General features: G+C 43.9%; 1 protein-coding gene across 1 annotated transcript; it reads right to left on the reverse strand.

Annotated features, from left to right (window-relative positions):
• Positions 1-1,178: 1,178 nt before the first annotated feature.
• Positions 1,179-8,855, reverse strand: ces3 (carboxylesterase 3). The gene is made up of 13 exons (XM_070907478.1): positions 8,789-8,855; positions 7,215-7,413; positions 6,974-7,112; positions 6,312-6,445; positions 6,026-6,179; positions 5,830-5,934; positions 4,282-4,383; positions 3,716-3,856; positions 3,526-3,606; positions 2,531-2,672; positions 2,251-2,400; positions 1,943-2,015; positions 1,179-1,362 (listed from the first exon to the last, which is right to left on the reverse strand). The coding sequence occupies exons 1-13, from the start codon at positions 8,853-8,855 to the stop codon at positions 1,179-1,181; spliced, it is 1,671 nt and encodes a 556-aa protein (XP_070763579.1).
• Positions 8,856-13,452: the final 4,597 nt, after the last annotated feature.

Raw genomic sequence — 13,452 nt, forward strand, 5'->3', positions numbered from 1 at the left:
TAGGGGCAACCCCCACGTCAGTCGCGGAGGTGTAAGTCATCTGCAAGGGCAGCCAAACGCACGTCAAAACAACCATTAGGGCCAAACCATCAGGAGAAGGGGGACAATTAACCCGCCGCTTTGACCCCAAACCCTTTCACATAACAATATGCTAAAAAAAAAAAAAAAAAAAATGGCGTTTACAAGTCGCAGTGAGTCTCGAAGGTGTTGAATTGCTATTTTATCAGACGGCAACATTAAGTGACAGCTGTACGTACATGAAACGTCCCGCGCTGACCGGGGAACAGTGCTGCTCCTGGTCCTCACTGCTCGTCTTCTCGCCGAGGCGGCGTAGATTTTGCTCGAGTCTGTGGGTTTTCGGGAGAACGGCGCATGCGCAAACAGAGGAGAAAGCGAAGGGAGGGCGGGGAGGGGAGGGGGGACCCAATGACGTCAGGAAGCAGCACAGCCAATGAGCAGCCGTGGCGCCGCTTCAGGTCAGCACGAATACGACCGGATATTTCCTCCACAATAAAAGCATGATGGCTACATTTGGACCTCGAGTAACAACAATTGGAGAAAAAATGTATTTTGAGGAAGGTTTTTTTTCTTTTTTTTTAAATTAATTCCCTCAACTCACACAACTGAATGCAGTTCTTGAATATTTGTCATAAAATTATTTAATTAATCAAAGGCTTGACTATTTCATGACATTAACAAAACGGCAGGTATAAACTGAGACTAGATTTTTGAAAAAGAGGCCCCTATTCCTTAGCACATGATGATGTATTAGCCTTGTGTATTTCCCCATGGTTAATTGTTAACCGGCCAGTTTGCACATCTTTTTGAATATTTTACATGGCGTGTTAAATATATATATAGTAAATTTATTTATGGGAAATCATTTTAATTTCCAAATTTATGGGAATCCCATTCTCACTCACTCACCTATAGTATCTCTCTTTGTCCTTAAAAAACTAATTTCAAACTGCTTCTACAAACAGTGCCATCGGGGGCGCAAACAAGAGACACACGTCGCTTTCTTTGCAATGAAAGGATTTCATTTAATTACAGCTATGTTGCAATATACACATAGAAAATAAGACACGTGGGATTAAAAGACTTAGGAAAGAAGCCCAGTGAGGCATAAAAACTCTCAAACTTGGGACCAATACAAACAATATGACATCTTGCAGAGATCAATTTCCAGGTTTGACCGCTGCTGCTAACTGCTCCAGCTTCTGAGGGAGGGTGACAGTAGAAAAATGGACCCTGTCCTTCTTCAGTTTCTGTCTCACCGTCTGCGCCAGGCCCAACTCCATGTACTCCTGCTTCTGTCTGTCATACTGAGGCCAGCTGACCAGACTGGGACCATTGGGAGAGCTGGGGAGACATTCAAACATGCCAGCTACAGACATTAGGGCAGACTATGCCGCAAAGAAGCTCGTCTATGTATATGTTTGCTACTGATTTCATATCAGCCTTTAGAATGAATGTCTGTATACATTTTTAGCCGCTGCCTTATTGCATGGTTGAATGGAATGCTAATTTTGCACATCATGTCTATTTTCATTTGTTACTTAAATTAAACTTACTTATATGTTCATATAAATATGTAATTAATAAGACTTAAGGCTACAGTAGGCAATATTATTGAATTATAATTTTGGTTGAAATAACTGATTTTGACCATTACATGTCATAACAATATCTAATTCAAGGGCTCCTTTAAAAAAATGTGTGTCTGTGAGCAACTGCCCCCCCTTTGTATTTAGACTTTTAGCAACCTGGACCAGGCCTGAATCAAACAACCAATAAAAATGAGCTAAAAGATGCTAAAAAAGCTCCATAAAGCCGAGGGTAGGCGACCCCCTTTCATATTCCTTTCGTCTTTTTTCTGTTGTTGACATAAAAATATTGACGTGTGCCACTTTAATGATGTCGTCGTTACTTTTGTGCTCACCCGTTACGGGCGAAATTGGCCCAGTATGTCATCATGGTCCGACAGAGCCGTTCATCTTCCTTGGTGATGTTGCCTGAGGATGGCACAGGATGAGCACAATCACAAATACCGACAGCCATGATCTGAAGTGACTTGCAGTGTTTTTGTGCTGTAGCCACATGATCTCACTCCTTCATTTCAAGTCCCAGAACTTGGGCATGAAATGGCCACGCCTGATATTGAATCCACATTACTCGGCGCTGGCATGCATGCAATGAGAAAAGACAATATGAATATCTATCATGGGTGGCACATTGCATATAACCTACCTATGATTTTTATGTGTCCATCCCAGAAGCATCCACCGAACATGAAGCCGACATCATCTGCGTGGTCCGCCTTCACAAAGCTGGGTCTGGTGTGTTTGTGGATCTCAGCGCGGTATACGAACTCGTACATGTAAACTGGAACACCCGCATCTACAACACCAAACACACCGGGGAGAGAAAAGAATAGAGGTTTCCTTACATCTGTAGGAGCAAACTGCACCAACGCTGACAGAGTGTCCTTCCTACACAGGCCTGTCAAGAAGCTCTCCCCCACTCTGACCTGAGTGGTACCCGGCCACCTTGACGACAGGCAACGTCATCAGCAGGTCTCCGATGATTTCGGTGAACCCGTCTCTGATCTCCTCTGGCGTTTTGGCGTCTTTCAGGTATTCGTCCATGATGAGGCCATTGGCGAAGGAGGCCTAGAACAGGGAGGAAGGTTGGGCCGTCAGATGTCACACTTACGTGGTGCTGTTTTTTTTGTTTTTTTTTCAGGAATATCAATTTGTGTCTGATATATGTTTTTTTCTTGACAATAGACGACTGTTTTCACATTCATCTGCTGAAAGGGAGAACTTCCTCTGCTCTCCTTAAATCTCAGTTTCACGTGTGTGTGTGTGTACAAGTAGGACTTTTTGGAAGCCAATCATGGTTCAATATGCGGTTCATTCAAGTGTGATGTGGAAACTTTGGAAATACATTCTAGAGTTTTCATTGAGGAAGATGGAGAAGAATGTTTAACTCTATAATTGACCGCTCTTTCTGAGAAAACCTGAGAAAATCTTGAGAAAGGTTTCATTCGATAAAACCAGCCAAAATGAAAAGTGATGTTATTTGCTGTAATGGACACTGATATCATATTTATTATTTATTATATTTCAACTTTTTTTTTTTTTTAATGATCATATTTTGTATTTTTGGACTGTTTTTGTGTATGTGTTTGTGTGTGTGTGTGTGTGTGTGTGTGTGTATTTGTGTTCGCAACTTGCCTGCCTCAATTTTCCCCATGAAGGGCAAATTTAGTATTTAACATGTAATTCAATTGTTGTTATTGATTTTTTGAATGAATAGTTTTTTTTATTTTTTGGGGTGGGGGGGGGGGCAACAAATAGTCAAATGATAAGTAATAATAACAAAGAATTAAATGTGTAAACTGTACAATTATACAGTCAAATACAATTAAAAAGTGTCATATAAAATAAATAAACTCTCTTCAATTAAAACCAATCTATCAAACAATCAGTCCGTGTCCAGTATCGCCAACGAGCAGCTCACCCCTGCTGGATTGAACATGTTCACCACCGCCAGCACGGACTCTCTGTTCATGCCGTTCTCCCAGCCAGGAGGGGCAAAGCTCTGTGAGATGAAGAAAACCACCTCAGCGTAAACAGAAAAAAAAAAAAAAAGGTTTGCAGAGGCTGAGTAAAGCGCGTTACGCCTGAAACCACTGAATGAGCTGTGCGACCTGAGGCAGGATCCATCCAAACTCATGGTCGGTTATTCCCATCATCACGGGGACCTTCAGCACCTCTCTCCTCTTGAGAAGCTCCTCTGCCGTGTCAGTCAGAAACTCACCGTCCACCACGGCTCCCAAGTAGAGTTTCATCTAAACACAAGGTGGAAACGTTGCTGTTATTGGGCATCAGTGCGACTTTGGCAAGCCGAACACTCAGTGGTTGTTTCCCAGTCAAGGGTGCTCACAGGCTGCCATCTTGTGGCTAAAGTTAGGCTCGACACTGATCCTAGACAAAATGCAAATTCCCCTCTCTGTTGGTTTGTTCACCCTCTGGAATTCTGTGCCATGCAAGAATCTTCATATTGACAGCTTCAGGTTTCTTTATGTTCTGACTAGTTTTGGGCTCCTGATTTAACTTGAACCACACTGTCAAGACACAAGGATCCAGGAAACGCGAGAGAAAATGAAACACCCAATCAAAATGAAAGCTAAAATACATCTAGAGTATAACATCTGCTTGTATACCGTTCACATCGTGTCTTATCTTTGTGTATCTCACCACCGAGTCCGTTTACCTTTTTCGTCGCGTCGACTAGCTCATCTTTGCTTTTCCCCCTCATACACCGAACCAGTTCCTCTGTGCTGCTGCGGTCACACCCAGTGAGGTTGGCGATGATCTTTGGATGAAAGTGTATTCTTATTACAGAATTTAGCCTATTTGCTTTGCTAGCATCTCTGCTGGATCTCCATGCTCCGTGATCTACTGGCTTGCTTGCTCCTATCTATCCATAAACAGGTTCAATTAGTTGTTGTTCGTGAAACTTTCAGGCTGCAGCGAGCGAAACATTTTGGCCTTGTTCTTTCAGTTTCAGTGAATCATAGATAGTTTTCCTACGTGGAGAAATCTATGTTAAAGTCTGATTCACACGTGACATGTCTGCATCCAACAGATAAGGCACTATGACTGGATTTACATGTCGTGCCTTATGTGGTAGTAGTACTAGTAGTAGTATTTTATTCAGTCTTCACGCATAATACAGCAATTATAAACATATAACTATGTATTATTTTGTACACAGTCTGGTAGTGACTTTGATTTAGCTCTGAACATTATTTGCATTATTTCATAATATACCAAATCATTCAATTTCACAACATGAGAATTTATAGACAGCGGATTCGTGTGATCATAGTAACCAGCCTTACTGATCATGCGTATGGCTTGTTTTTGCAGTAAAATGATTGAATTTATACAATTCCACGCAGTTTTTCCTTTGATGGACTCAATATGTTGTTTCCACGATAGGAATTTAATCTCAAAAACACAGATGTTTTAATTGAATATCCTCATCTATTTCTTTTCTCTATTTCCAAAAAACCATACATTTCCATCAAACCACGTTTTGAGGATTCCCAGCTCCCTTTAAATATTTCCCCCCAGAGCAAAATAAATGTATATCGTCTGCAAAGAAATGACACATTTTAACAAATCATAACATTGCAAATGTCATTAATGTAAAGTAAAAAAAAAGTTTTGGAGCAATCACTGTTAAACTATGATATGAAACGACGGCATGACTTTTTGTGTTTTACTCGGAAAAGTTGATGGAAGACACCAAAAATCATACTAGCTCCTGAGCAAGTATCCTGTGCATTATGTGAAAGGGGCTACAGATTTTAAATGAAAATGTGGCCATGTGTAATGTAAAGGCAGTTCTGCACTTCCTTTCAGCTCTACAGAGCTTTTCAGTCTATTTTGGACTGTTATTTTGGTTTTTCCGGCATGGAATTTCGCTCTCATCAACTTCTTTTTCAGCAAGGTAGCAACTAGCCGGTGAACAAGTGGAGCATTTAGCAGCGAAAGATTCGAATTGTAAAAAAACTGTTGACTAACATGTTTATATATTGTATTGTATTGTACATTTGGTTTAAGCGTTGCTGGAGGAAACCATCAAACGGCTTCACTGTAATTGCCGTGCATGTGACAAATAAAGGACTTAATGTTCACCATGATGCCGTGACATAACACGCCGGTGTTGTGTTTTTGTCTTAAATACGGCCCCTCAGTTACATGTTCAAAAGAATAAGCATGTGTTTGATGGATGTTTGAGATGCTGCAGTACCTTGGCATGACCCAAAGGGTGGCTAGTAGTGTAGGTCCCAAGTGTTGCTACTCCACTTTGAAAAATCGCCCTCTGAAACAGTCCTTTTGCTTGTGGAGAGAGAGTCTGTTCGTCAGAGAGAAACACACCACTTGACAAATGGACATGATGAATGATACACTCAAGATGCACTCAAACATATATATTTTTTTTCTACCAGTATGGATGCACTGATGCCCCCTGCAGATTCTCCGGCGACCGTGACGGCTTGTGGATTTCCGCCAAAGGCCTCGACATTTGCCTGCACCCATCTCAGGGCTGCCAGCTGATCCAAGAAACCCCAGTTGCCCTGAGCGTGTTCGTCTCCAGTGCTTTGGGACAGGAAACATCAAGACACTTGCTTTGGATTCTCAGGGAATCATTTCACTGAGAAAAGTATAGAAGAATGTTTCCAGTTTCCGGTTTATTTCTGAAACTGACAAATGGCCAACGCAGCTCCTTACCTCAGGAATCCTAGAATGCCGAGGCGATACTGAATTATAACCATCACCACGTTTTCATAAGCTGCCAGCGGAGCACCATCATACTGAGATGCCGCACCCATTGCCAAACCTCCTCCATGGATCCACACCATCACCTGCCGCACGACAACAAAACGCGAGACACATACAAACACACACAAACGAGCATCAAACTGTGTTTACGTTAGCAGGAGATTAGCGTTAGCGCTGCGTGGCGGCAACCAGCTGTCATGGAGTCGGCCAGTGAAATGTGGTCTTGGTGCTGCCCCATAAAATGATAAAGTCCAGTCCAGGGGCCACTCGCTTTGCCCCTGGGGCCACTTTTGCAACATGACACAAGGCTTTTGAAAAGCAAAACCCTGAAGGTCAAGTGTACGTGAACTTTTTGAAACCGCTGACAGGCTGATGTGCAACTTCCCAAGCAACAGCCGCAGGGACATTATTATATACATATACCAATTGGTACGAACAAACACAAAATACCACTGTGAATCAATTTATTTTCACTCCCCGCCCCGCCACCCGCCAGATTTGGCCCACGGGCTGCAAGTTGAGTATCGCTGAGCAAGTCCCTCCCTTTCACAAAGTTACTGCTTGATGCAGGGCTGTTCCACTGGATTTCACTTTTGCACACTTGATCTCACCGGCAGCTTGTCCCCTTTTGTTGCCTCAGCTGGCGTGTACACGTTCAGGTACAGACAGTCCTCTGAAAGCTCTGGTGGGGTGTACTGCATTGACATGGTCCTGGAAACATTCACCACTATTTCCGGATCCTGGATACACCTGAGGTAGAAAGAGAGAGAGAGAGAGAGAGAGAGAGAAGTGTGTCACCCAGAGAGCGAAAGAACTGAATATTCAGTTGATTCAGTGGTCGCTCAGTCTTACATGGGGGGCTGGTGTGTGCCATCTCTCTCCCCCTCCCAGGGCTCTGCGTCGCGGGGGGCAGCCAAGCGGAGAGGCCCCACAGGGGGTCGGGCAAAGGGGATTCCCAGGTATTGCTTCACTCCCCTCTCCGTGCCTTTCACCATCACATGTTCCCCTCTGATTCTGCCATTTTCCAGAGAGACCACAAGGTCGACGCTCCCTGGCGAAAGATACGAGCGTGTGGTATGTGCATGTTGAATCCCAGTGTCTTTTTGCAAGCTTACAATCAATGCATATGCGTTTTCCAGGGCACGCCACACCTGGATTACCTTTGATTTGCTGTTTTGATGTTCAAAAGTTGAAATCGTGCAGAGAATTAGGCGATACGTCACAGTAAACATCAGACACGTCAAGTTGGTTTTTGTGCAGTTGCAGTGCTAAAATGAAGGGAAAAGCCGGTGGACGCTGGATAGTTTTGATATTGAGGATTAGGCTGTGGATGTGTGCAATATTTCCTATATGCCTGGTCTTTTCATCTGCTGTGTATCTCCGTTACTGTGATATGGTTGTGTTTGTGGAGTTTCCACTGGACCTTGGACACAACACTGGTGGTGTAGCTCCCCTGGTAGTACCCTAACCCTCCCCCCCCTCTCTCCTGCCTCTTTCTGTCTCTCATCAGCCGTCACAATCCAATAAATGCCCCCCCAAAAAAATAACCGCACGTTTAACTGGCGGTGACCTTCCGAAGTCTTTACTGTTCATTTCTTGTAGAACACATGGGGGGGGGGGGGAAAACACTTGGATACTGCATGTAGCTTAGCATTGTATCATGAGTACAATGATATTTCCCAAAAAGTGTGGAAAACACATTTAGAAATCCATTCTACGTGAAAACAGTCCATTTCCATTTGACTAGCATGGCTGTGTGTCCACTGTATACACTGGCAGCTACCCTCCACATATTGTTATGGAAATATTCCATGCAAAAACTGGCAAAAAATACCGCAAAGCATACCGAGGCATTTCTGACAGCAACATATACTGTGAGGTAGCACTTTCCACACATCTCATTCTTGTTTTGCCGTGAAGTGTTTAGTTTACGAAAGATACTGCACGCCGAAGACAATATTCTTATGCCGCCTGTTGTGATCTTTAGGGCATTGTGTCAAAAGATGACAAAGTATTATTAGGAGTGAACAAATTTGTGGTACCTCCACTTTACTTGAGTCCATTTTGTGCTACTTTGCACCTTTACTTCCCGACATTTCAGAGACAAATATTCAACTATTTACCACATTTACTGACAGCTAGACTTACTACTTATTCTAACTGTATCCTTTTCAATTTTTAAATGCAAAACATTTGACCATCTAATAAAGAATTTGTTATAAACCGGGATCACTTGGCGGGCTTGGAAAGAGTCCCTAATCCTTTCAAGATTCCTTCAAAAAGAACTCACACACGAGTGGTCAAGCCGCCAATAAGGCCGTTATTGGGCTTCTAAGATAGGAAATCTTGTACAGTGAACCGACGCATGTGTCCCTCACAGTGGCTGCTGCATCAGAATGTGAGTTTGAAATGAAATGTTTTCTTACCCGGCGATGCCTGCGCTATCGCTGTCAGCGCAGGAAGGAGATAAACAATGAACAGGGCTGCTCTCATCCTGACCGAGCTCGAAGAAAGCCACAGCTACAGTGTACTTTCAGAGAGCTAGTCCTCTGGCACCACCCCTCCTTTAACACACACACACACACAAGCTCATTATGTCACAAACACAGCTCAGCACGAGTAGTATAATCTCATTGATTTAACCTCCAATGCACCACAAGCAGAACTCTGACCGCTGAGTCAAAACTGACAAACTCCTGCTCTTTGACCACTGCAGCTCAATGCCGCAAGCCGTCGTCTCTGTGGTATACCAAGCACACGGTGTCCCCTCACTTTCTGAGGGGTGCTAAATAAGATCGTACAGAACAAATCCTGTCCAATTGTATTGAACTGACTGCTCGTGATGTGCTGACGTGTGTTAGGTAGTTTATTAATGCTTTCAGATTTCCAGAAGGTGGAGGAGCAACCACTTGGAACGTGGGGGGGGGCTGACCGCTTTGGGGTGGAGCGGAGAAAGACCAAAGGCCCTAAGGGGGAGATGGGTTGTGCTTCTCTGGGGAGCCAGCCGTCTCCTTCGACGATGGGGGAGCCCAGATGGCAGGAGGTCAGTGACTGAAAGACCAGGGTAAGATCTGTAGAGTGTACTATATTGAAAAAAGGGACGTCTGTGGAAGTTGCGGAATGAGTTGCGTGGAGGAAGAGCTACCTGCCAGAGAGCGTTGTTCAGGGTTACTTCATTCACAAAAAGGTGAGAGATCCGAACAATCTTGTTGCTGAATGTGGAGGGGGTGGACTCACGTGCTCGTGGGACGACAAATGAACATTTTTCACTGGTGTGAGAAAGAAGCTCCTTCTTAGTGTTCTATAATGAGTGGCATGACAATCAGCTAATATTGGTCCACAGCGAAGCAGTGGTTTCCTGCCCAGCTTAACTGAGTTAATTTCACTCTGGGGCAGGATGAACTTGGGGGGGGGGGGCACAGAGGAGAGCTTAGACGGACCAGGCTGAAATAGATAGAGCAGATAAATACATGGAAATAGATGTTCACACCTGGAGTTGCCTGCAAAAGGTTTGTTTTTTTCACTTGCACATCCTGACACCCGGGCCAAAAGTGTGCCACAGACATGTACGAACCTCTGATGCAGCCTACGCGATAGCTGAAGCTGGGGGCTGAGCTGTGGGTTAGGGTCTGGGAGAGCCTCTCTTGGGAGCATAGGCTGTCCCTGGTTGGGATACACCAGCAATGGGAAAAGGGTTAATTTGGGATGACCTGAAAGCTCTATTTAAATGAAATTCACGCCGATAGATTGAAAGATTGTGTGTTCTTTTTTTTTTTTACCCTGTTTACACGCTATATATATATATATATATATATATACTGTACGATGCAAGAAATCCGGAGAGTAAGACTTTTACTGGGCAGTAGTCTAGACTAAAGTCGGAGGTGGCATGATGGCAACAAAGCCATGACAAAAGAAACAACAATCTAAAGAACTCTGTTGTGACTCACTTACTGCACTTGCCAAGGTAGGAGATGCTTGATTTAGTAAACTCATGACAATAATGCTGATCATCCAAGTGCAGTTCCCAATTATCCGCCACTAACAGCACCTGACACAAGTTGCGCATGGATGTAATCACGCGGCAAGAGATCGGTCAGAAGCTCTAGGCGCTTTATGGGCGCTTAAATCTAATTTTGGTGAAACAGTGAACGGGTCCCAGCATGTCAGTTCAATCCTTCCACGCCAGAGGTCAGGTTTGGCAACACTGTTTGTTTTCCTATAATCAGTGGAGAAACTAGGTGTTCCACCTGGGCCGAGCAAACACAGCGAGCTCTGTGAACTTGAGGTGGGAGCAGCAAGGCCGAGTCGTCGCAAACATTCAACCCCATTCTGTCGCGTGGCGCGTTTACTCCCCAGGCATTCCGCTCAATGGGACGCTTATCTGCGACATACATGCTGCAAGAACGGCGGTTTGGTGAAGGGTGAATATTTTGCCTTGTACAGGTAGAAACACAAGTGCAACTAATAGCATTAATGATGGCGAGTAAGGCATCCAAGTGAGCTATCCTGCACAAAACTAGATACTGCCTCACCTAAACGGAGTGCAACTGTCTTTAATCGATGTTACTTATTACGCCTGTGCTTTTTCGTGCTAAGACTAGTCAAAATGTCTCCCGTAATAAAAGTCTATTAGAGCCACAGTGCCACTCCTATGAGACCCTGAGGGACGATACGAAGGACACCAAACACTTCCTCTGGCACGCAGCAGCAAACATCGTCGGCCGTTGAGTCAACCTACTGAGGCGACACACCACTGAAACTTAGCACACACCCCAAAGCATGTGTATATCCTGAGTCAGAGCGGCATTTGAGGCAACCAGAGGGGCACTTGGGGGCACTTGCTGCGTCGAGACCAAGCCTTGAGAGTCTACAGCCGTTGCTTTTTTTTTTATGGACAACAGTAGTGGCCTGAATTCCATTACCATCCCTGCGTGTACCCTGTGAAACAAGGCCTAGCCTACTTGTGATGCCTCATGACTGGGGTTGTGAGTATTTGCAGGATTTTTAGCAGTCTAAAGAGGTAAAAGCATGCAGTATTTCACAATAAAAAAAGCGATTGGAGAAAAAAAAAAAGAGAATCAACACAAATGTGTGTATTTTATTCCTTAAATTATCTGGTGACCCCTTAGATCCTCTTGGGGACCCCTAGGTTGGGAACCATTGCTTTAAGGCATGGACCTGGTTATATAAAATTAAGGACTCTTCCTCCAGAACATTGAGCGCTGACTGATGACGAACCAGATATTACTGCTTTGTGAAACAGAGATGCTCCAACACGACTGCTGTATGGAGCCAAACAGCTGGTGAAACAGGTTCTATAGTACTGCTCCCGTCCCAATAAATACACAATCAGCTGCGTTGTGCACTGTCAATGCAGAAATTGCAGGTGATCTCAGTTCATATTAGATCATAAAATCCTGTGACCATCAGCTGTCTGCAAGACTATGTTGTTTACAACATTTCCAGATAGGAAACAACACATTTATTTCTCGAGAGTTGTTTGTTTTTCACAAGTTACTCAGAATTCCCAATCCATGTTGCAGACTGCACCACTTCACGTGCAACAGCAAAAATCTCCGTTCTCAAAAGGAAAGTTTCTTGCTGTGTTGCCCTTGAAAAGCAGACAGAAATGGCACAAACGCTAACTGTTTTCTGTCAGCCATAAAAGCAATCATATTTCAAAAGATACACACGCTAACAAAACACATTCTGGCCACAGTCTTTTGTTGCGAGCTGACAAATAGTCCAGATAAAAATAAGTAGTGACCCCAAATGAAATCAGGAAACGACGTCACAGTCCCAACAAACAATCTGGAAAATGGATTAAGGACCGAAATTTCCAGTAAACCACACTAATCTCCGAAATGCCAAACGCTGCTGGACAGAAAAAAAAAAAGTATGTAGAACATTCAGAGTGGATGCCATGTAGCACATCACTGGAGAACATACCAAAAAAAAAAAACAAGGCAGAGCAGGCTGCCATTGCAGTAAAGACTGCATTCAGATGTTGTTGAGACATACAAACTGATGCCAAATTGAAGAAAATCTGGATAAATGGGTTCTGTGCAGAAACATAGTGAATGCAGAGGCTTCCATACAGGAATATGAGGGCTCACTGAATGGTTTGTGAATCATATGCTGTGGTCTCCTGTGGTGATTTTGAAGTGGCCCTTTCCATCACGCACACCAGACGAGGGTATGTCTTTTGGATGAATGCAGTTCATCCCTCTGCCAGAGTTCCACACACTTCGAGAACCTATGACAGGGAGCACTGAAGCTGCTCTGAAGGCTCCCGGTGGAACAACACTTTAAGTTGGGTTTTCCTCTATGCACGGTCACAGGCTAAACCCAGTAGCATATAGCTTCACAAGATGAATTCTGATTTGTAATCCCAAACCTGCCAGTATGGCAAATCTCCATGCAACTGCGCTGTTTAGCTTCACAGAGCATAAAACGTGTGGTGTCTTTTTTTTCCCCAGCTCTCTCTGAGGTATTCTCATGATTTGAAAGATGGCCACTGGGTGGCACCAGTCCATTTAGCTGGTAAGAAGCCAACTGTCGCTGCTCTCCATTATTCATGTTAAAAGCAGTGGTGGCTTGTTATTATTGCTACTATGCAATGGAAATGTGAGATTTTCAGTAGTGGACTGTTACATCTGGATACAAACCTTAAAACTTCAAACGCTCCTACCTAAGGTAAAACCTTCCTATTTCTAAATATGTGCTGGATATACCTCTCCCAATTAATGTGTCACGTCCCTGCAATATATCCTTATTTTCACTGTTGACAGAATATGAGATGAAACAACAGTGGGAACACTCAAAACTCAATTTAACAACAGCAACGCATTGATTTCCTGTTTAATGGCGCTGTATTCAGGAGGTTGAAAACATATTTGAGAAGTCACATGCTGAATGGTCAACTCCTTGCAGGGGCACTGCTCCAGCTCCATGAAGATGGAACTGATGAATACATAGAAATAGATGTTCACACCTGTCAAGGGCCTCTTATCCATGGCATAACAGTGAGCCTCTCTGCTGGTTGGGAGCGTGGACTTTTCCTTGGTTGGGATACACCAGCATGTCG

The sequence above is a fragment of the Enoplosus armatus genome, chromosome 6 (genome assembly GCF_043641665.1).
Source record: "Enoplosus armatus isolate fEnoArm2 chromosome 6, fEnoArm2.hap1, whole genome shotgun sequence".
NCBI classification, from domain to species: domain Eukaryota; kingdom Metazoa; phylum Chordata; class Actinopteri; order Centrarchiformes; family Enoplosidae; genus Enoplosus; species Enoplosus armatus.

Bases quoted from the DNA above. Each gene is read 5' to 3' on its own strand.
- ces3 (XM_070907478.1), bottom strand. From the start codon at position 8,855: ATGAGAGCAGCCCTGTTCATTGTTTATCTCCTTCCTGCGCTGACAGCG. The intron at 6,446-6,973 runs GTGAGATCAAGT...GTCGTGCGGCAG, and splicing joins CAAAAGGGGACAAGCTGCCG to GTGATGGTGTGGATCCATGG. The intron at 5,935-6,025 runs GTAGAAAAAAAA...TCTGACGAACAG, and splicing joins GCATCAGTGCATCCATACTG to ACTCTCTCTCCACAAGCAAA.